We start from the raw sequence: 22,430 nt of genomic DNA on the forward strand, positions 1-22,430 counted from the left end.
CAGGTTTTCAAACTCCTTCTTTCAGGTCTTATTTCAGCTTCTTTTTATCCGTGCTATCACTTCTACCTACCCTGACTTGAAAAAACAAACACGTTTAAACTTTTGCACAGATGAGAAACTTCACAATCTTGCAAGTTAAATTGTTGGAATAAGATCAAAGATTTCTATTCCACTTCCCTCTCCAGCTCCGGTTCAGCAGCCGGCGGTGCAGCTGTTGCTGTCAGTCACTGTTACTGCTTCATGCACTTTGAGTTTAAGCATGCCCAGAAAGAGCTTGAGATATCGGGTACAGTGAGCCTCGGTGTGGGAGTCCTGGACAAGAAATTGGAAAACACTTTGTTTGTGTGAAACTTAAAACCACCGAAGGCAATCGTTAACAATCCTAGGGATCAGGATCCACAGTGACCCAAATTCAAAAGACTTCAGCCTTGATTATAAACCAAGGACTGCTTTGGCTGCTATCAGATCTCCTGCGTTGGACGTTCCTGTCCTGTTTCTTCCCTTAGTCATGGAGAGACAGCAACCCAAGACCATGGAGGATCCCAAAAACAGACACAAAGGTGAGTCATTTAAAAAAAACATATAGAGAATACATGATAAATGCTGGCATTGTGGCACCGAGTATGAATCTGATATCAGACCGTGCAAGACGTGTGGCTCTGCTGATAGATCTGCTTACTATTTACACACACAGAGCTCTAAATTGAGCTCTCCCTGTTCTCACTCAACCTTTGCATTGTGGCTCGGTGGGCTCCCCTGACCTTTTCTCTAAAGTAGCATTGCATAACTGAAGTTGTGGGTCAGACGCTCTGAATAGATGTGGCTCACCAGCTGGAGTTACAAACAAATGCAGCAGGATCAGAGAGGCATTATGAGCTGAGATGCTAAAAGTACAAAAAAACCTCCAGTACTTCAGCAGTTCTGCTTATTGTTGTATTATTGTCTGTGAGATGAAAGTGTAGGATCTCTGCTCCCACTCTGCCACAGTGGTGCACACATAGAACAGCCCTCCTGTGCTGGAGCTTCTACAGTTCTGTAGTGAATAAAAGATGGAGCAGTTGGCTTATGTTTTGTGTGTGTGTGTGTGTGTGTGTGTGTGTGTGTGTGTGTGTGTGTGTCATTGGAGAAAAGAAAGGTTTAAATATGTTGTAATTCAAGTGATTTTGTTCTGTCACTTGGCTTTCATTTCATGGGTTAGAAAATGTGTAATGTGTAAGGTGTAACATGGGATTTCAGGTCACGGGGCTAAAGCGGATGCATCCAAGAGTAATTTGTGTCAAAGACCAGTCACAACAAAAAACAAACACACTGGAAATGACAAAAATAGACCTCACAGCAGCCTTATTTCCATAGAAGAGGATATTGCAACACATGATCAGATGAACCGGTGACCTTTAACAAAACTAGCATTTCCTGGAGGGTACTGTCCAGCACAGCGCTGCCTTTGCAGTCTTGATCCCTGCGCACAGAGATTTCTCCAGATTTCAGACTTTTTTTGATAATATTATGTTGCAGGTGATGAGATATGAGAAGTCCTCACAATTTTATGTTAGGAACATTAGTCTGAAATTTGCACACTTTTTTTGCCAATCAGTGATCTGCCCGTCTTTGCTTCTTTTCTAAGAAAGTTTCTAACATGTTGCAAATTCACCTAATTAGTCGCAAAATGTCCCACCATCTATTTCTTATTAGTACCACTTGCTTTTCCAGCCTTTCGTTGCCTCCATTCACACTTTTCTGAGACGTGATGCTGCTTTCTACGGTACGGTACGGAGCCCCGCAAGGGACATGGGAGAAAAACAATTAAGACGGACTTTTGCGAGATCTCGCAAAACTAACTCGCAAAAGTTCATCGTAATTTTTTTTTCTCCCATGTCCCTTGCGGGGCTCCATACCGTAGCTTTCAAATTCAAAATTAGCTCATATTTTTCATGGAATAGTTCAATGTTACTAAAAAAAACCATTAAAATGTTTTCTATGTTCTACTGTGAATACAATATGAGTTTGGGGGATTTTTACAAAGCATTTAATCTTTTTTGGAATTGTTGTTGTAATCCCAGTGAAGAAAGACACATGAGATCAGAGAATTTACCTAAAATTTGTCCATCATGTCTGATGATCCTGCTTTCCCTTACTGTGAAGTAACTCTATATAAGCACAGTTAATATGATATCTGCCTCTTCTGTAGATGCCTGCAAAGCAGGTTCTGCTGTGGATGCAGAACTAGCCAGCGCCATAATGGCACGGCAGTTTCACCCGCCTGTTACTGGTCCCGAGGTCTGGGAGGGATACGTCTTTTCTGGTCTGGAGATCCTCATCAAAGAGTCCACAGACCTCTATGGAGCTGTGCTCTGGCCCTCAGTGAGCCCAAAAATTGTCCTTGAGTTTAGATGTTATGTATGCTCATAATTTTGATCCCTGTCACTTAAAAAATATATACTTGGTTCCCTCTAACAGGCCATGGTGCTCTGTCACTTCTTGGAGAACAACCAAGACAAATACAACCTGCTGGACAAAAATGTGATCGAACTGGGAGCTGGAACTGGGCTTGTTACCATCGTGTCCAGCCTGTTAGGTACTCACACAAGCCAGTGATTAGATTTAATCTTGTTAAGTTATTTTTCTCTTCCTCCATAGTTATTCCTCAATTTTACTTTTACTGTCTCTCCAGGTGCTAAGGTGACCTCCACTGACCTACCTGATGTGTTGGGGAATCTCCAGTACAATGTGACGCGTAACACCAAGGGCCGGTGCAAGTACACCCCTCTAGTGGGTTTTATATTTTAAAGCGTCACATTCGGGAGTATCACCATAAGAGTTAAAGATTGAAAGTGTGTGTGTAAATCAACCCACCCACCTCTGCTTTCAGGTCACTGAGCTGATCTGGGGTCAGGAGTTGGATCAGCGTTTCCCATGTGCCACTCATCGCTTCGACTACATCCTGGCAGCTGACGTGGTGTACGCCCACCCTTACCTACAGGAGCTGATGGACACCTTTGAATACCTGTGCCAGGAAAACACTCAGATCTTGTGGGCTATGCGTTTCCGCCTGGATCCGGAGAACAGCTTCGTGGATCGCTTCCGGCAGTGTTTTCACTTAGAGGAGCTGTACGACCTTCCCAGTCTGAGTATCAAGCTGTACCGAGCCTGGAGGAGGGACAGCACGACCAAGGACCTCAGAGAGGCTGCTAAACACTGAAGGAACTGGATGGGTTTACTGTGTGTGTTTGTGTTTTTGCTCAGTCGAGCCTCTGAGGGTCACGTTGCTCATATCCAGTCTTCTCACAGCACTGGTGATGTGGGAAATAATGTTTCTGACAACCCAGAGATTTTCAATAAGAGGCTATGTGACTTCATGTGTGCAGTGCGATCAGGTTTTATCACTGCTGGAAGGACTGGAGAAGCACACATCTGTGTCTCGGACTGTTTAAAGGTTAATAAAATTACACACACTAATGGTTCTTGTATAAAATATCTTCTGGGGACCATGAGGAAGGGGGATGCAACTTGTTCTCTATCACCATCCTTGGGTCAGGCTTTATATTTTTGGGATTAAATGATAGAAAACTGCAACCTTTACCTCCTTTTTTTGTTTTTGTTTTTAATGTTTTCTATTTTAAACTGTTTTAGATTGAAAATTAGCTGCTATGAAAGTTATTTCTTTGAAAATTTAAATAAAAATATGAACTCATCAAGACTATATGAAAGGGGCTGCACCGTGTGTCTGTGTGAGACCTCAAACAAGCCAAGGTGGTTCTACAGGCCTCAGCTGGCACGTTTAATGTTGAAGTTCATGAAAGTGCAATTTAAAAAAGACTGAAGAAGTATGCTTGGAAGAACTGCAGGAGAAAGCCTCTTCATGATAACATAGCTTAGGTTTGCAAAATTGGGTATGAACGATGTCCTTTGAACAGATGAAACCAAGGTGTGTGCCCGTAGTGCAGTTGAATTAACAGTTGAGTGTGTTGTGTGATGTTTTTCTCCTGAGGTTGTATTTAAATCGTTTTAGAAGCTGCTAAGAACAGGAGGATTTTTTTTTATCATGGCACACACTCATCAGCCACTTTATCATGTACACTGTTCAACTGTTAACATAAATATCTCATCAGCCAATTACATGGCAGTGACTGAATGCATATAGGTTGCAGACATGGACAAGTGAACCTACAGAAAAATAGAAAATAACCAGTGAGCAGCAGTTCTCTGGGTCAAAATGCTTTGTTGATGTTAGAGGTCTGATGAAAGACAAAGGTAAGTCCAATAACCACTTGTTACAACCAGCATATGCAAAAGAGCATCTCTGAATGCACAGCACATCAAACCTTGAAGCAGTGGAAAATCACACTGAGTGCCACTCCTGTCAGCTAAGAACAGGAAACTGAGTCTACAATTTGCAGGGGCTCTCCAAAATTGGGCAACAGAAGAAAAATGTTGCCTGGTTTGATGAGTTGCATTTCTGCTGGATGGTGAGAATGAGAATTTGGCATGAACAGCATTGGAGCATGGTCTTGTATCAGGCTGGTGGTGGTGATTCTGGGTTCTTCTCCTGCACCCAAAAACATGAAATATTAAACTTTAAACATTTTTTTTTTTAAGTTTACAGTGAATTGCAGGTAATTTTTCACCAGCAAACAACTTCAGGAGGTCAAATGAAAGATCACAACCATACTGGGCAGTACATACTAGGCACACATTTTTTTGTGTTTTGGAAACTCCCCAATGAGCCTTATTAGCTGCTTTGGAAAAGGAAGGTTCCCATCACTTTCTATTCATGTGACCTATAAAATCTGATACCTAATTTTTGATTCCAAATCTTCCGACACATCTTGGCTCATTTCTGTCCGGTCGTTCCTCGTCTTTCTGCCAGCTCAGAACATATGCGCAGTTTGGCTGTGGAGGTAGAGGAGAGGTGAAGATCTGTTTAACAAAGCAGCTATCTAAGCTGGTGTCAGTAAATGTCACAGCCACCAACCATTAAGAAAAACAAATACTCAACAGCTGAAGATTAATGTGGACTTGTGGTGCCTGTCATCGAGCTTAAAAACTCCCATCTTTTATCCAAATAAGGCTGCTTGGCATCGGTAGCACAACCGGGCAATGACTTAACCACTGCATGCTTTCTATTAATGTGTCAAAGCACCCCAAGGTCCTGGATGGAGTTCGTGTTTTAGGATGTGAGTGGATTTAGCTGGATGATAGGTGAAACTGGAGGGTGGGGAGGTGGTACTTCATGCAACTGAGGGTGGTCTAACTGAGGTTTATATTACTGAAGCTCGCTTCTTTTCTCAGGGGCTGCATGCCGGGCTGATCCTGTTACATCTCTGGTGAAGCAGTTGAGGGCATTGCAGGAAAAGCAGGCACAACATGGACATGTTCCACGTTACACACGTCACTTTTTTAAATAGACGAGACCACATTTTCATCTGCAAAAGCAGGTGATTGCAGGAGACGTGAACGATCAAGAAATAAAAGTGCTGCTTGAGCTTTGACCTCTTGAGGACACATGGTGATCATCCCTTTAATTACTAATTAAAAGGCGTATACAGAATTATTAAAAGCTTTTTAATGGACATAATGCTGATGTCCTCCATTCAGGCATGTTTCATGTTGTTATTGCTGGTCTCTCTCTTTTTTCTTCCTCCTTATGCAGGAGTTACAGTTGTTGACTGCCTAACAGCAGGCATTAATTGAAACAACACAAACTTGGGAGCTCTCTGCCAAGATGCCTTCAAACCAAGTATAAATTATGTATTGGCCTTGATTCCCCTCTTGGCCCCATGTGTCTCCACTTTTTTTAGACTACTTACTATCGCAACAAATGATACGTGGACTGATTTGAACTCACGGTGGTGTTCAAGTTAATGTAAAGTTATCTCTTAACTTTAAAAGTTAGAAAAATACCAGCTTCTACAGGTTTAACATGAATTCCTAATACATCTGGGTATGGTGTTACAGACCGTGCACGTTTTTGCAAAGTTCCAGCTTTGAGAAGTCAAAAAGTACCGGTGACAACAAACCCCCCCCCACCCCACCCTCAGCCTGCTGATATCATTCTGTCTCTCTCTCTCCTTTTGGCTTCCTCTTCAGCTCGTCTTTGTAGCATGTCCGTGTGAGTCTGCTTCTACGTGTGTTCTGCTCCGGGATATTGCTTGTGTTTATTTCTCATGGGTACTGCTCTAAAAATATCACCGTGCCCTTGTGATGATGATGGGTGTGTCCTGGAGGATGCTCTATAACACCTCAGTCCGAGGTCTCTGTGATGCATTCGGGTGGCTCCTGAGATCTTTCTCAAATTTGAAGCTTGCAAAAGGTATGTGAGGCACTTACAATATTTAGAGGATTGTTTAACATACAGTCCTACATGGACTCATGTCTCAGTTAACTGTCTAACATTGCAGAGCATTTTATATGGATACTTTGTCCACAACCTCTGTGGAAGAAACCATGTATATGGGAAGTGAAGAAGAAGAAGAAGATGAGGAGACAAATGGAAGTGAAGAGGAGGACAAAGGTAGGATAACCCTTGGTGAGTTATGTGTTTGATTCAGATCAGATCAGAGTACCTGACATTTAGATCTTTCAGATGATTCGCAAACAGATCAGTCATCTGTAGGGAAGCAGCAGAGACCAGCCTGGGCTCCATGTTTCTTCTACAGAGCTGGGAAAGAGGTGTACAACTATGTCGGCCAGGAGATCATCATTCAAGAGGCTCTGGACTCGTATGCTGGCATGATATGGCCGGCAGTGAGTAGCACTGTTTCCCTGATTTGAAAGCTTGCATGCAATCATTTTCTCTAATATTATCAGCTTCTGTCTTGTATCACAGACCTTCTGTACTTCTTTGACATTTTGATCAAATATTTTTGTGAAGTTTTCAACCACGTTGCATCATCATCATCACTCAGATGGACACAGAAGCTCAGCTAGCTGACTTTGCATCCATGAAATGTGTTTGTGACAACTGTGAAGAAATCTGAAGATTTCACAAGGATTATCTCCACAACAAACTTGGTGAACTCATCAGATAACGCAGTCAATTTGATTGGGTCAAAATTTCAGTTACTTTTTTATGTAAGTGCTTCAAATATTGGCAATAAATTTGTATTTTAATCACTTACATTAACTGCTGTGAGAAGTGCTGCACTGAAATTTGCGGTACATACAAAACAAATGTCATCAGTACTTCTACTCCTCAACAACTGCAGTAAACACTAAAACAAAAAAACAACCTCAACAGCTCTGGGTACCCCTGCCCACAGATTTTTGAGATTCTTGGCAGGCTGGTTGCTGGAACAAGGGGGTCAGACACATGCTCTGTCCCCCTTGTTCTTCTTGTTGCTGAAAATAATTTTTAATGACTCTGGCTGAATGTTTGAGTTTGCTGCAGAAGGAATATGGGACAGAATCATCGAGAAAGAATGATCCTACTCTGTACTTGAATATAAAGTGCTTAAAATTGATATAGGGAGTCAAAAAAGGATGCTTAGAAAAGTAATGGATATAGAGTTGTCCTGACACTCCAAAGCACTATCATATTATCACCAGAATGTTTGACTGTTGGCATAATGTTCTTTTTATGAAATTCTGTATCACCTTTAAGGCAGATGTAACAGGATTCAAATGTTGCAAAAAGTTCAACTTTGGTTGATAGTGCATTTCTCCTTGGAGCTCTCCCATTGATGCCATCTTTGCCCAGTCTCTTTCTTATTGTCAAATCAAGAACTCTGACCTGGACTGAGGCAAGTGAGGCCTGCAGCTCTCTAAGTGTTGTTCTTGGGGTGGGGGGGTGGGGGATTGACCTCCTGGATGAGTCGTTGATGCACTCTTGGGGTAATTTTGGTAGGCTGGCCACTCCTAGGAAGGTTGAGCACTGCTCCGAGTTTTCTCCATTTGTGGATAATGGCTCTCATTGTGGCTCACTAGAGTCCCAAAGCCTTAGAAACAGCTTTGTAACCTTTCCAGTCTGGTAGATGTCAATGTGTTACTTTTTGAGAGATTTTAGTCTATTTCGCTTTGTCAAACAGGCTGACATTAACTAAATCGAACAGGGTTTGCTAATCATAAAGAGAAGATTAAATATGTACATATGTCCTCAGGGGTTGGCTCTCTGTCATTACCTGGACACTCATCGAGAACAGATCAATCTCGTGGATAAAGCAGTCCTGGAGATCGGAGCAGGAACCGGCCTTGTGTCTGTCGTAGCAGCACTCCTTGGTACGTAGGCAGAGATGAAGCTGTTTTCAGAGAGCTGCGAGGTTCTACATGTTTTTTTATTTCTCTTTCAGGTGGCTGGGTCACAGCCACAGACCTACCAGAGGTCCTGAACAACCTGAGGGTCAATTTGTGCAGGAATACCAGGGGCCACTGCAGACACACGCCCCAGGTAGCAACTTTGTCATGGGGCTATGACCTGGAGCGCACTTACCCATCATCGATCTACCACTACGACTACGTGCTAGCAGCCGATGTGGTCTACCATCATGACTTCCTGGATGAGCTCCTGGTCACCATGAAGCATTTCTGCAAACCGGGAACAACTCTAATCTGGGCCAACAAGGTCAGGTTTGAGTCTGACTTGACTTTCACTGAGAACTTTAAAAAGGCCTTTAACACAAGCTTATTGGCCGAGGATGGAGAGATGAAGATCTTCATGGCAACAAGTAGAGAAGGAGAGGAATGTTTTAGTGATGTCATGCTGGAAGATCCGCTGAGACAGAAGGAGGGGAAAGAAAGGAAGGAGATTGAAGATAAAGATAAAAAGGGGAAAGAAAAGCTTGTGGAGCAAAAATCCAATGAGGATGACTTGAACGATCATGAAAAAATAAGTTATGATGAATTACCAGAAAAAACCAACATGTTAGAGGATGAAAGAGAAAATGAAAAGGAAGACAATACTGAGTGTGAAGAAGAGGAGAACACGGTGGAGGTCCTCACAGATGAGAAGGCTCAACCAGAGGACACAGATTCCAGTTCTGAAGATATAACAGGTGCGCCATTTAAATGGCATACCAGTGTATCAGGACATGTATCAGTGTTACACACAAAATAGTAATCTCCTTGTGTTTAGAAGGTCAGTTCACTCAAATTTTCTTTTCCTTTCACAAGTTTTGAAGATATTAGTTTATAAAATGCTGGAAATCTTGTGGAACCATGTTTAAGCAGTAAAGCATTCAGGAGACTTATTAGTCTTAGATATTAGGTAAAGGTGATGCCTCTGTGCCCTGGGTCATTTGCAGCTGGTGGCCCAGGGTATCGGGTTCTTCAGAGTGTTTTGACTTCATCAAACAAGGAGCCCTGCTCTAAAAAGAGATATACTTTACATGAGATATTGGCTGACACTCAATTACAAAGGGACCATTTCTTCACTATAAATTTGTGATGAAAAGTTAAAGGTACAGAGAAAATGATTCGTGAAAGTATTTTTTCCCTTTTCTGTCTAAAATACCTCAGATTTTGCATTATGATCCATGTGTGATCCCAACATTTATATATATGGAATTGCACTGACATGATTTTTAAACATTCATGGTCTTGTCCATTTTCCTAAAATTAGGCAAAGGTGATGCCTTTGTGGCCTTTGTAGCTGAAGGCCCAGGACGTCAAACTCTACCAAGTTATGACCATTGAGATCTTACCAAATAAAGAGACCTGTACTAAAAATAGAAAAATAAAAAGCTAAATGTACAGATATTGATCCTACATGTTGACCAAGTCTGAAATGGCTCAAATTTTGCATTATAATCCAATATGTGAGGCCCAAAATCATTAGACATGATATTCAAACATTCATGGTCTCCACATGATGACCACCATCAGATCTCTGTTGAGTTTGCTTCCTGCTGTACTTTTAAATTTCTTAAACCATAAAACATAAAGTCATAAACTTTTCTTTATAACTACAAAACCAGTGAAATTCCTTTTTAACTTAAATTCTGTTTAGTGACAGTTAGCAAATATTAGCATGCTAATGCCAAATTAAGATAGCACACTATAAACATGTTTATGACACAATATTTGCAGGAACAGTGTTTAAAAGCATGCTACCATCCTAGCACTTGCATGTAGCTGAAAGTAAAACTGAATAAGCTTTACACCTGATATTGTCTGTTCAAAAAGTAGTCAGTGTTGCTAGCCTCCAAAATATCGTGCTAGCATGCTATATAGCCACAAAGCCAACGTAGCAAAATGTTTACAGGAACTAATATTCAGCATTTTTAATAGTTTAAACGGATTTTAATACTTATAAATAAAAAAAATGTAGAGCAGCATTTGTTTTTCTTTGTAATTTTACCTTTAAGTAAAACAACAGCTTTAAGGAGACTGGCAGGATTCTTCTCCTGTTAAATCTGAGATGTAAGACACACCGTAAGGCCACAAGGTAGACAAGCCAAAACTATAACCAACTGCCCTGAGGGAAACCACGGGGTTGATGTGGTGCCCGCTGGTTTAGAGTGACTGAACCTAAAAGGAACTGAAGCAGAGACATGTTTTTCTTTGCTGTCAGGTTATCTGACCCTCGCACGCAATGACACCATTATACCCATTAAAATGCTAACATTTGTCTTTTTTAGTGTTCCAAATTATACAGTGAGGCAAATGCTGACTCATAAGCTTCCCAGTATTTGTCTGACACTCATCTTAGCAATCTTAGAGAATTATGCATAATTTATTTTTGTCCTTACTGTGTCTGATTGAACTGAAGCTCATTTCTGTTTGTCCTGTTTGTTCCCACAGGACAGGAGATTAAGAAAGAGACAGCTCTAAAACAGAACTGGATCCCCAGCATCGGCTGCAGCATTGCTAAAGATATCTATCATTATGTAGGGGAGGATATCGTTATTTATGAATCCATAGACTCTTTTGGAGCAATGATGTGGCCAGCGGTGAGCATTTATGAAAACTGTCAAAACACTATTGAAAGTGGACCTTTTGTACGCTTTCTTGATTTCTGTCTTATATACAGTGTTACGGAAGCCTGTGAGCAAAAAGCTGTAATTTCTTACTTTCAGACAGTTTTTTTTAGTCTTGGAACAGTATGATGTCACTTAGAAAGGATACCCTAAATATGGTCATGCATGTGGCCAATCAGAAGTGGCTTGGCTTAAAGGAAGGATGGCCATATGGCAGAGCAGCTAAAACAGCTTGTTTAAGACAGTGGATGAACCAAGGCCCAGTAATTTGTAAACTATAAATCATGCAAAGCTATTATAAAAATTAGATAAGTATACATAGTATGATCGTAAAAGCAGGACCACACTCAGTAATTTGGTCTTGTCTGATCCCCCTCTGTCCTGAAGGCGTTGGCTTTGTGCTCCTTCCTGGAAAACAACAGGCACATGGTGAACCTGAAGGGGAAGGAAGTGCTGGAGCTGGGAGCAGGGACAGGACTAGTAACCATTGTGGCCAGTCTGCTGGGTGAGGGTTCTCATACAATCTGACACAAAACACAAAGCATGTATATGCAAACACGCAGAGGCACTGAACATTTCACAAGTCTTGCAACACCACAATGCCCTTGTATCGCTGTAACGATGATGTATTTCTTCATCATCAGGAGCTTCGGTCACAGCCACAGATTTGCCAGAGATTTTAGGGAATCTCCGGGCTAACGTGATAAGGAACACCAGAAACCGCTGCAGACACACGCCCCAGGTGGTTGCTCTGCCATGGAGCTACGACCTGGAACGCACCCACCCATCATCGATCTACCACTACGACTACATACTGGCAGCTGATGTGGTCTACCATCACGACTTCCTGGATGAGCTCCTGGTCACCATGAAGCATTTCTGCAAACCGGGAACAACTCTAATCTGGGCCAACAAGGTCAGGTTTGAGTCTGACTTGACTTTCACTGAGAACTTTAAAAAGGCCTTTAACACAAGCTTATTGGCCGAGGATGGAGAGATGAAGATCTTCATGGCAACAAGTAGAGACTGAAAGGCCAAAGAGGTGTGGATAGATTTCCTGAGACACTCCCATGGGATAAGCCATTGAAGTGTACGAATTGCCAGCAATTCAATTGAAATGATCCAGTGTTTACTAATGCTGCTATGAGCTTGAACTAAAATTTGTTACCTGCTGTTTTATACATGTTGGTGGGGGATAAAAGAAAAATCTGAGGAGATGAGTGTGAGTTTGGATCTGCTGTGGCAGTGACGTTTGCTAAACAAATGTTCGGATACCAAATTCAAGGATGCTGAAAATGTGTTGTGAAAATCATCTGCCTTCTATGGTGCAGTCCCTTTCTAGACTCATTAGACACTTTCTCGGGGGTGCGTGTTACACTGGTTGACAATAACCTTCATATAGGAAAATTTTCTATATCATGCTGATAACACACATCCTGTACACTTTTGCAGAGTTATATTACATCCCCCAACACTCTATACTCATATTTTGTAATTAATACTTAAATAGAGTCAATACACACTTACCTACCACTTTATTACTGGGTTGGACCCACTTTTTTTTCGTCAGAACTGCTTTAATTCTTCATGGGATAGATTTAAACACCTCTCAGAGATTTTGTTCCATGTTAACAACAACCACTCTGCAACTATTTGAGCTTTGGGACATTGTGGATTATCCCGATAGAAGTTAACATCAGAAGACAGGTACACTGTGGTCATAAAAGAGTCAATACTTAAGTTGTGCTGTTAAAAATATCCTCCACACCATTACACCACCACTAGCTTAAACCATTGATCCAAAGTAGGATTCATGTTGTTTACATCTCATTTTGACCCTAAACATCACAGCAGAAATCCAGACGTTTTTACAATCTTCTGTTGTCCAATTTTGGTGAATCCATGTGAGTAGCCTCAGTTTCCTGTTCTTAGCCAACAGGAGTAGTGGTGGTCTTCTGCTACTGCTTCAAGGTTTGACATGCTGTGTGTTCAGAGATGCTCTTCTACATACCCTGGTTTTAATGGGTGATCGGCATCCCAACAACCTAACATATTCACTTTCCCCCCCCAAAAATCAGACTTTTTATCCTTGAAGGCCTATAAATAGTCAGTTTACTGCAGATGGTTTTGTTGTTGTTTAGACTTGAACTGTCTTTTAAGATGACTTTTGGCCATCTTTTTCCTCAGATGGTAGTATAAGAGGCAGCTTCTCAGATGTAAAGATTTTCTCTTAAATATACTGTGTTTGGGATAAAACAAATCATCTGAACAGGACTCACTGGGCTGTGGGGTATGGAGGGCCATAAGTGCCAAAAGGAATTATATTAAACACACCATTAAAGAATTGTGATTAATTAAAATTGGAAGTAGACAAATGTCAAACAAGTCAAATATTTAGTCAGAATGTCATTAAAATAGGAAAAAAAATATTAAATGGCTTAAATGAAGTGAATTGAAATTGAACTTTTTTCCCCAATTTTAAGTATTTATTTTATTCATGTTCGGCTCTCTCGGCCCTCCACAGTAAGTATAAAGAAGCTATGAAATGTCTTTTTTTGGCATGTCAGCTGTACCGTTTTTAAGTCTCTTTTGCTGTATGTGCAAGTGATGCTCAGTGAACACGTGAATTCTTCCAAATATTTTTATTCAGTGTCATTTTTCTGATTGTGACTTATTCCATGTGACCACAAAATAGTGACAGTAGCTCGGGGTCTTTCCCACGTCATCAAGGAAGAATAGGTATAAAATAATACTAAGAGCATACAACCTTATCTCGTAACATTTGATAAAATATTGGCATTTACTAGATTTTATGACTATAAATATAAACACAACCGTAAGAAGCTTTTCTGAAGTCTTTCTCGACACCAGCGGAGTGAGAGCAACGGATATGAGACGTCTGTTTGGTGCCATGAAGTGGACGGTAAAGTCCTGTGGTGAACGTTAAGGCCTTTTTAAAATTATTTTAAAAGTGAAACTGTCATTGGCAGCGTGTAATTGTTGATAGCAGAGCCCTGAACGCAACATCTGTCTGAAAAACAATCCAAAACTCCAGAAAAAGGAGAAAAGAGAAGATTTAAAAAAGAAAAATGGATTCCAGCAGAGAAACCTGAGACTGCTGCTGAGAAGCTAAAAACAGAAGCATGATTTGTGACCACCGATTCACCCCCAGAAGAGATTTTTCTGCTCCCCTTGAGGACAAGAGGCTCGAAAGCAGCTGCTTTTACATTCGTAGGCATGGACCTTCCACTTGAGAGAGGTCTTAAAACAACATCAGGGAAAGATGAGACCATAAACAGTCACAAAATCCACACCGGAGGGTAAGGGTTCATCTTCACACGTGGGGCGTGACACCACCACCACCTCCTCTCCGATATGGTTTATGCCTTCATACATGCAGCGATGATTAAACAGCTTAACGTGGAAAATCGTTCTTTGGTTAAAGTGATGAAACAGAAATCATACTTTAAGTTTTATGGATTTAAAGAAAAAAGGGAAAAAAAAAAAGATCTGTCCATGTTAGATACACCCTTAAATACAACCCTTTGAATTTTTGCTGAACAGCTTTCAGAAGCATGTTGTGAGGTTTGTCTATTTTTAGAAGCATTTTTTCCATCTACACCGTTTTCCTATGCTTGCACACGGCAGCGTCGACCATTTACACATCACATCGTCACTACATGAAGAAAAAGCATGCACAAAGCCTCAGAGCCGCGCCCATTCCAAGGTAAGGAGGAGAGGAAAATAAAATGTACATTAGCTGCAAACCTCACTCACTTCTCACACACGCACTTTTCAGCAGGTGAGCATTGTGTATCATAAACTCTGAGCTCTACTCAGGCACCAACCTCGCCTGGATTATTTTGAGTAGAGAAACATGTGGCACATGGCAAATGTCCAGACCTATTAAGTTCAAAGAAAAAAAAACAAAAAAACATCACAGCTTGCAGAAGCTGTAATTTAAGGTCTGTGTAAATTAGATAAATTGGACAAAAGCACTGTGTAAGTCCTCAAAAGCAAAAAACAAAACTTATGCTCAGCTCCCCTCTAAATGGCTTTCGTTACAGTCTCGCTGGGAGAAATGTTGATGTACACAAAAACACCCTCACAAATAATATTCACTCAGACACGCACACATGAAAACAACATCAGAGGATACCGTCAGCGATTAAAAATCATTCAAATAGAAACTGAAAATCCGCTTCCACAAAACTATGCTTCCTTACATCCTAGAAGACATGCATATACTCAAAACACATCGATTAGAATATTTTTGTGTTATATACCTATTGCATCTTAATATACTGTAAGTTATGAGTGTATGTACATTATTTTATGACACTGTGTACATGTGCAACGCCGTGACTGCTGCACAGAAACTCGTCTTAACACTGTGTGAAAGTTTTACGATGAAACCAGATCCGAACATCCTACCGCTGCCCGCGACTGCATCGTGACGTTAGTGAGGTCTGTTTTAGGTGGTTGTCGAAGGCGGCGGTGATGCAGCGAGCACGTGGCTCGTCGCGCTGCTGATACGAGCTTCGACGCATCCGTCGACACCACTGAAGGTTGATGGGTGAAAGTAGATGAGCGCCTCCTGTGGTCAAATCCTCCCCCTACGACCTGTGTTTCATCCCATCAGAAAAGGTTAAGGTACATGAAGAAAGGCACCTCAAAACTGTTGTGTGTTCTGAGACAGACAAGAATAAATGGTAGCTTTAACCCAGGCGGGCTGGACAATCAAAAGAAAAGAAAAAAGGGAGATTGAGCTCTGTCTGTGACTCCCTTTTAACTCAAGGATCAGGCGCCGTGTGTCTGCACGTGTGCAGCAGCGAGTCCTCCGTCTTCTCTCTGAAGTATAACAGCAAGCTTTGAGTAGTCAGTTTGTTTTCTTCGCTAATAAACCGGGTCGTGGCCCTTTTGTTTTGTTTTTGTTTTTTTACAGTATTTACACCAGACAATGAGGTTTTTCATGTGAAATGAAGTCCAGACAGCTGAGAATGGGGTGGATGTGAACGCCTCCAAAAATCTGTGGATGACAGCAAAATAAAGGACGACGACTGAGCTGCAGGATCAAGCCCACCCTCGAGAGAGTTCAGAGCTCTTAAAAACTCATTTATTGGTTGTTTTTCTTGCTGAACAGCCGAGGCTGCTCGACAACATGTTTAAAGGTAACTTCAGGATGAGCGTGATCCCTCCACTTAAGCTCGCCGTCATCATTTATTTTGGTGTTCATCAACAATTACATTTAAAAAAAAAAAAATCTGAGGAGGCAGCTGGTTGGTTGGATGCATAGACCATGTGACCCTGAGGGACATGATATCGTAGTTGTCATGTGATGGGACCGTGGGTGTATGCAGGTGTGTGCGCGCCGTTGCCTAGAACAGCGTGTAGTCGGCGGGGTACATGACGGGGAGCCAGTTCTCGCTGAAAGCAGCGCAGTGTGTCCATCCGAGGTGACGCATGAGCTGAGGAACGAGAAACAGAAAAAAAAAGAATAATTAAAAATCACTGCAGTGAAAAAGACGTCATCATGTGCTGGCCGTCACTGCTGCCGTACCTGGATGGAGTTCTTCATGTTTTCCTTGCTGGGCTTCTCCTCCACCATCTTTGAGGCGTATTTTAAAGCCCGCCCGTACATCTTGTTCACCAGAGCGTGTTTATATGAAAACATCAACACCTGAGCAGCCAAGGCAAAGAAACACAGAAAGAAAACTTTAGCCATGACCCCAAATCTTAAAAAAACAACAACAAAAAACCCCCAAAACAAACAAACACCAATTTGACTTCTCTTACCTTGGACTCAGTTAGCTCCGCCCACTTCTGCACCTCCCAGAATGTATCCATCAGGGCTTTGGAAATGTTCTGCAGGATGTCATCAGAACTGCTGGCCGCCTCCTCTGCAGGCTCTTCAGCCACCGTCTGCCCCGTGGCGACAGCCCCGGCGCCATCCTGCGACGAGGGGGGCAGGAGGAGCTGGTCGGCAAGAGCGCAGCCCTTCCTGCACAGAGCGTCGAGCAGGGACGACTTCTGCTTCTCCATGTCGCTGAAACACAAATATTACCAGAGGTCAAGAGCAGCACGGCTACGTTAAGCCTAATTGTGCTTTTGTTTTATTGTTCTTCAGTTTGTCATTTTTCCATTATGTGTTTTATCCTATTGTAACGTGTCCTTGGGTGTCTTGAAAGGCGCTTTATAAATTTATTATTATTATTGTTCTTTTTTTTTTTATAAAAAAACAAACAAATAAAGGAGCCTAAATTCTAAAATGTACTTCATGTACAACTAAGGTAAAGAATGCCTGTGTATAGAACAGGCATTCTGTTCTATACACAGAATGTAGTAGGTTTTCAATGGGTTGAAGAGTTGAGCTCTTGTTTGAGCTGCCAAAAACAAACTAAACTAATAAAATTTGTTATGTGTGGAACACCTTCTCAGGGGTTCATGCTTAAGCTAAACTGAAATATTTAATAAAACTAGTTTGTGGTGTTAACGCTGCTCCTTGGAGCAACATACCTCTTGATAGAAGCGGCGTCCGGCCGTGGGTCCGTCTTCATGGTGAGGTAAACAGCCAAGGCTGTCTGGTCGATGCGGGAGATGACGAGGTCTGCTGCTGACACCACCTCCTTGAGGCGTTTCACACGCTCCTTAAACGTAAACAAAAGAAAAAAATGACTGAGTTAACAAGGTCGCACAGTTTAAACTCCGTCCCACGACTCCTGGCACATTCCCCGTTCCTCTTTCACCTTTTCCGAGTCCAGCTGGTGGAGCCTTTGCACATGCAGTGCCAGGTAGTCGGCGTAGTTTTCCATCAGTTCGTCATAAACAGCGCTGGAATCTAACCTGAACAGTAAAAGGTGACACACGGATGAGCGAGAAATGAAGCCGAGTTGAAGCGTTGGCGGACATAAGAGATGAGAAAGTGCACACACTTGGTCATCCACTGAATCTTCAGATCCCTCATAGCTTCTGCAAACTCGTCCTTAACGTCCTTCTCCTTCTCTCCTTCCTTGTCCTTCTCCTTCCCTCCATTCTTTGTTTTGTTGGGAGCAGGAATTAAGTGGTAGAAGACGGGAACGACATCCTGCATAAATGTACACACACACACACACACACACACACACACACACACACACGCACAAAACAAACAAACAAACCAGCTCAGTCGAAATAAAGTCATTCAACCTTGAGCATAATGCATCATCATGATCCCAAATTCTCACCCTCTGCTAACTTAAAGCACCAAAATCCTCCCGTTTCACTGATTTTTAAATTAAGGAAAAAATACCCAGTTATAAAAGTTTCAATTATAACTAAAAAGATAATTGTATTGACCACCAGAAAACTAACTACTCTGTCGAAATAACAATGCATCAAAGAACAGAAATACTGACATGCTTTGAAATGATAAAGCAGAAGTAACAAATCCTAGCTTAAGGTAAAGAGTAAGCCATTTCCAGATGGTAGGAGAGCAGTGGACGCTCTGTTGTACAGTGTTTCTAGCTCATCCAGTACCTTTTTAAACTTCCCTTGTCGTTTTGCTGAGGCCTGCCCCTGGTGGTCAGAATAACACACAGTAAGGAAGAGACAACACAAGCACACCAGAAAAAAGGATTCTCTCTTTATTTCATCCTCACTGGCAGACTCGGAGAGTCCGCACACCTACCTGTTGCTCACTAAACGTGTGGTCTTAGATTTAAATCTAAACACATCTGATCTACTTATTTCCTTTATTCCTGCAGCAGGGAAAACTGAATGCAATCAGTGCATTATCAGAACTATATAGGTTCTGATAATTATATAAGTATAAGTGGAAAACACTGATCTGTAAATGGCTGCTAGAGTTCAAACTGAAGTCTTTTGCGCCGCAGCCACCAAGTAAAGCCACGAACACACAAAAGCTTAAAAAAAAAAAAAAAAAAAAGGAAAAGAAAGAAAGAAATTAAGAGTTGATTCACGAAGCGTCTTTAGGGAAGTTAAAGTGAGTGCTTGCAAACTAAGAAAAACCAAGAGAACAGGCTCTGCAAACAAAACAAAGCAATTGTAGAGCAAATTTTGGCGGGACTATTGCAAACAGCCTCAGGCTCAGTGGTAAGTAGCAAATCCCCCTTACATTAATTTAGTTGGGGAAAAAATCTTTGTCTTTTCCAACTAAAATTCTTCCAAATTTTCCAAACAATCAGACTCAGCTGTATTCAATTTGTGAGAGAGCCGCATTTACCACATTAGATTGATTCTGGATTGAAACAGAAGCCAAATGAATGAGAAAAAAATATATATCAGGCTTCGCAAAGAAAAGCGTCTGGACTTCTTTAAGTTGCTTGAAGATGTTTCACCTCTCATCCGAGAAGCTTCTTCAGTTCTAAGGTCAAATGGTGGAGAGTTTGAAAGAGGAGGAGCTTCTTTCGATTTTTAATGCCAATGTTCACATTTTGGACAGAGAGGACAGATGGTTTGAAAGAGGAGTGAAAGAAGCCATCTATGTCCACTGTGAGCGACCATCTTTGAACAGAGGCGGGGTTTACGACACCAACTGTCTGCCATCTATAATCCAGTTTTGAGATCCCTTCCCAGACGCCTTAACGCCCACTCACATCCTGGGCCATCTGACCTCAGGAATTCGCATGATAAGGTGGGGCCAGGTTTCACAATGAACACACCTGAAACTCTGGCTGATTGGGACCCACACCCAGTTTCACACCTTGGCTCAGGCGATTTCAGCAACACAGGGGCACCACAGGGGACTGTCCTCTCCCCCTTCCTCTTCACCCTCTACACCACAGACTTCAGCCACTGCACAGAGACCTGCCATCTTCAGAAGTTTTCTGATGACTCTGCGGTGGTTGGATGCATCAGCAGGGATGATGAGACAGAGTACCGGGCTGTGGTCGACTCCTTTGTCACGTGGTGTGAGCAGAATCATCTGCAGCTCAACGTGGCAAAGACCAAGGAACTGATCGTGGACTTCAGGAAGACCAGGAAACACTTGACCCCTGTTTCAATCCAGGGGGTCAGTGTTGACATTGTGGAGGACTATAAATACCTTGGAGTACACATTGACAATAAACTGGACTGGGCTAAAAACACCACAGCACTTTACAGGAAGGGCCAGAGTCGTCTCTATTTTTTGAGGCGACTGAGGTCCTTCAACATCTGCCAGAAAATGCTGAGGATTTTCTATGAGTCTGTTGTGGCCAGTGCGATCCTCTATGCTGTTGCATGCTGGGGGAGCAGGCTGAGGGTCGCAGATGCCAACAGACTTAATAAACTAATCCGTAAGGCCAGTAATGTTGTGGGGATGGAGCTTGACACCCTCAAGGTGGTGTCGGAGAGGCGGATGCTGTCCAAGATAAAGACTATGTTGGATAACACCTCCCACCCACTCCATGACATGCTGGTCAGTCACAGGAGCACGTTCAGTGAGAGACTGAGATTACCGAAAAGCACCACTGAACGACACAGGAAATCATTCCTGCCTGTGGCCATCTCCCTGTACAACGCATCCACTTAACACACTGTTTGCTGCTACAGCTACACATGTTTCTTTTCCAACTATTTATTTATGAGTGAAGTATGTATGTGTATATATGTATATATTGTACTATTCTTAGTTAGTGTATTGTCTGTCTTGTCTTAATGTTGGTTTAAAATGGAGCACTGTAACAAAAAATAATTTCCCCCAGGGATTAATAAAGTATTCTGATTCTGATTTTTTGTCCCTCTGTGGGGGGTACTCCCACTAGGTTTATATCTGGGACTCTCCACCATTTGACCTTAGAACTGAAGAAGCTTCTCGGATGAGAGGTGAAACGTCTTCAAGCAACTTAAAGAAGTCCAGACGCTTTTCTTTGCAAGCTCCTTTGACTACGATGACCTGGATGACTGAGAACCTTCACAGACATATATCAGGCTTCAACTTAAACAGGTTTGTGCGTGGAGGGGAGCAATCGAGCACCGGTGTTTTCTGATCCTCAGGACTGCGAGTCCTGCCGGCTTCACATTAAATGCATCTAAGTGAATGCTTGGCAGGAAATGTGAAATCCAGCACGACTTTGGGTCCTGATGAGCAGGACCACATATTTCTTTGAAGTATCGAAGTTTACAAAGAACAAAGCTACTCACAGCTTTCTTGCCATACTCGCTCTTGGGCACGACGAGAGAGCCTGAAAGGTAGCATCCTGGACTCGTTCCCTTCGGGATCCTGTAAACAAAGTAAAGGAAGAAAGAGAATAAATTCAGAATTATAAATAAAGACTCACATATTTTAAAGGTGAAGTATTTTCACACTGGTTTGTGGTCCTGTTTTGAAGTCTAGAGATGATAATGATCATCATGGTTAAAAACCTGGTCTGGTCTGACTGTGACACCACATGCTCACTGACGAGTCATTAGCCAACGAGCTTGGAGCTGCATACCACAGAGAGTATCTGTGGTAATTGAAGTGGATGAAATGAAATGTTGCGTGTAAAGAGCAACCAAATCTATTTAGAGACCAAAAATGGTGCTGCGGTGCAAGGCCACAGGAAATAAAGAGTTTTGGAGCATGGATATGCAGACTAAATATGTCTGGCCCCTTGGTGGGTTTGACTCACTTGTCATCTGGCAGGCCTGTGACGTAGAAAGGCTGTGTGGCACCCGGGGACAAGGTGACAGAATTCACCTTCTTCTTGGCCATGAGGGCAGCGCGATGTGTCTCGTAGACATCCAGGCTGAGGGTGGTGGAGAGACGGTGAGAAACCACGAACGGCAGATCCTTAAGTCGCTCCAGCTCACTGGACTGCTCGTGGCGGACCTGCAGCCGGATAGTGTAGTCTCCCTTTTCCAGCTTTAAAGAATACTGTAAAAATAAAACAGATTTCTTTTTTTAAAATCCACTTTCCCATCATCATAAAGCAGGTACAACCTGCAGGTATGAAGGAACGGTTCAGAAATGCGTGTACAGGCATTCCTTGTGGCATGGTCTTCATGTGTACCTGGTGTGGATAGGCGTCACCAGAGCCCAGCAGTCTCTTGTTCTGGTCAAACAGCATCCAGAGCTGACTGTCAAACTCTGACTCATACAGCAGCTCACACAGCATTGGGCAGCTGGGTGTAACTTCTCCACTCTTGGGCTAAAAACAAGCAGGAGAAGATTATAAACACATGGCCAAAAAAAAAAAAAAGCTACGTTTTCCTCTTCATATGTTGTGCAGGTGGTTTTACCTGGTGAAAGCTGTAGGTGAGCACGATCTCATAGAGTTGTCTGTTATCAGGCAGAACATCCCTCATCCCCAACGCTTTTATCTTTGAACTTAAGGGCCTACAAAACAGACAATGGGCTCAATAAAGGAGCTACAACTAAAGTTAGAACCAAATTGTGCACACCTACACTCACCTCAGAGGCTGAACCCACGACTTGAGGGTGATAGTTGGAGACACTTCCTCGTATCTCAGTGGTGAAAACACTTCGAAACTCGTCACTCCCTCCGAGGCATGCTGCGCAGTCACAAACCAGAGTCAGAAAAGAGACAGAAGAGAACC

The 22,430-nt window shown here is 42.3% G+C and overlaps 3 protein-coding genes across 3 annotated transcripts in view; 2 read left to right on the forward strand and 1 right to left on the reverse strand.

Annotated features, from left to right (window-relative positions):
- Positions 1–58: 58 nt before the first annotated feature.
- On the forward strand, positions 59–3,702 carry mettl21e (methyltransferase like 21e). Its single transcript, XM_005932685.3, has 5 exons — positions 59–560; positions 2,189–2,361; positions 2,458–2,575; positions 2,672–2,769; positions 2,870–3,702. Exons 1-5 carry the CDS (start codon positions 509–511, stop codon positions 3,197–3,199), a joined length of 771 nt encoding a protein of 256 aa, XP_005932747.1. The 5' UTR covers positions 59–508; the 3' UTR covers positions 3,200–3,702.
- Positions 3,703–6,107: 2,405 nt separating this feature from the next.
- On the forward strand, positions 6,108–13,553 carry LOC102295605. Its single transcript, XM_005932682.2, has 8 exons — positions 6,108–6,310; positions 6,399–6,511; positions 6,584–6,744; positions 8,097–8,214; positions 8,286–8,987; positions 10,735–10,883; positions 11,298–11,415; positions 11,555–13,553. Exons 2-8 carry the CDS (start codon positions 6,409–6,411, stop codon positions 11,938–11,940), a joined length of 1,737 nt encoding a protein of 578 aa, XP_005932744.2. The 5' UTR covers positions 6,108–6,310; positions 6,399–6,408; the 3' UTR covers positions 11,941–13,553.
- The window catches only part of tpp2 (tripeptidyl peptidase 2), a 17,750-nt gene continuing 8,857 nt past the window's right edge, over positions 13,538–22,430 (reverse strand). The window contains exons 17-28 of the mRNA XM_042225123.1: positions 22,285–22,385; positions 22,113–22,209; positions 21,884–22,021; positions 21,503–21,747; positions 21,033–21,111; positions 18,426–18,464; positions 17,843–17,994; positions 17,657–17,753; positions 17,427–17,557; positions 16,707–16,956; positions 16,471–16,590; positions 13,538–16,378 (exon numbers count right to left, since the gene is read on the reverse strand). Coding sequence (XP_042081057.1) covers positions 16,289–16,378; positions 16,471–16,590; positions 16,707–16,956; positions 17,427–17,557; positions 17,657–17,753; positions 17,843–17,994; positions 18,426–18,464; positions 21,033–21,111; positions 21,503–21,747; positions 21,884–22,021; positions 22,113–22,209; positions 22,285–22,385 — 1,539 coding nt within the window. The 3' untranslated portion in view covers positions 13,538–16,288. The remainder of the gene's footprint in view (positions 16,379–16,470; positions 16,591–16,706; positions 16,957–17,426; positions 17,558–17,656; positions 17,754–17,842; positions 17,995–18,425; positions 18,465–21,032; positions 21,112–21,502; positions 21,748–21,883; positions 22,022–22,112; positions 22,210–22,284; positions 22,386–22,430) is intronic.

This window comes from Haplochromis burtoni, unplaced genomic scaffold, assembly GCF_018398535.1.
Source record: "Haplochromis burtoni strain Fernald_Lab_line unplaced genomic scaffold, NCSU_Asbu1 Contig_161, whole genome shotgun sequence".
In the NCBI taxonomy this organism is placed as follows: Eukaryota; Metazoa; Chordata; class Actinopteri; order Cichliformes; family Cichlidae; genus Haplochromis; species Haplochromis burtoni.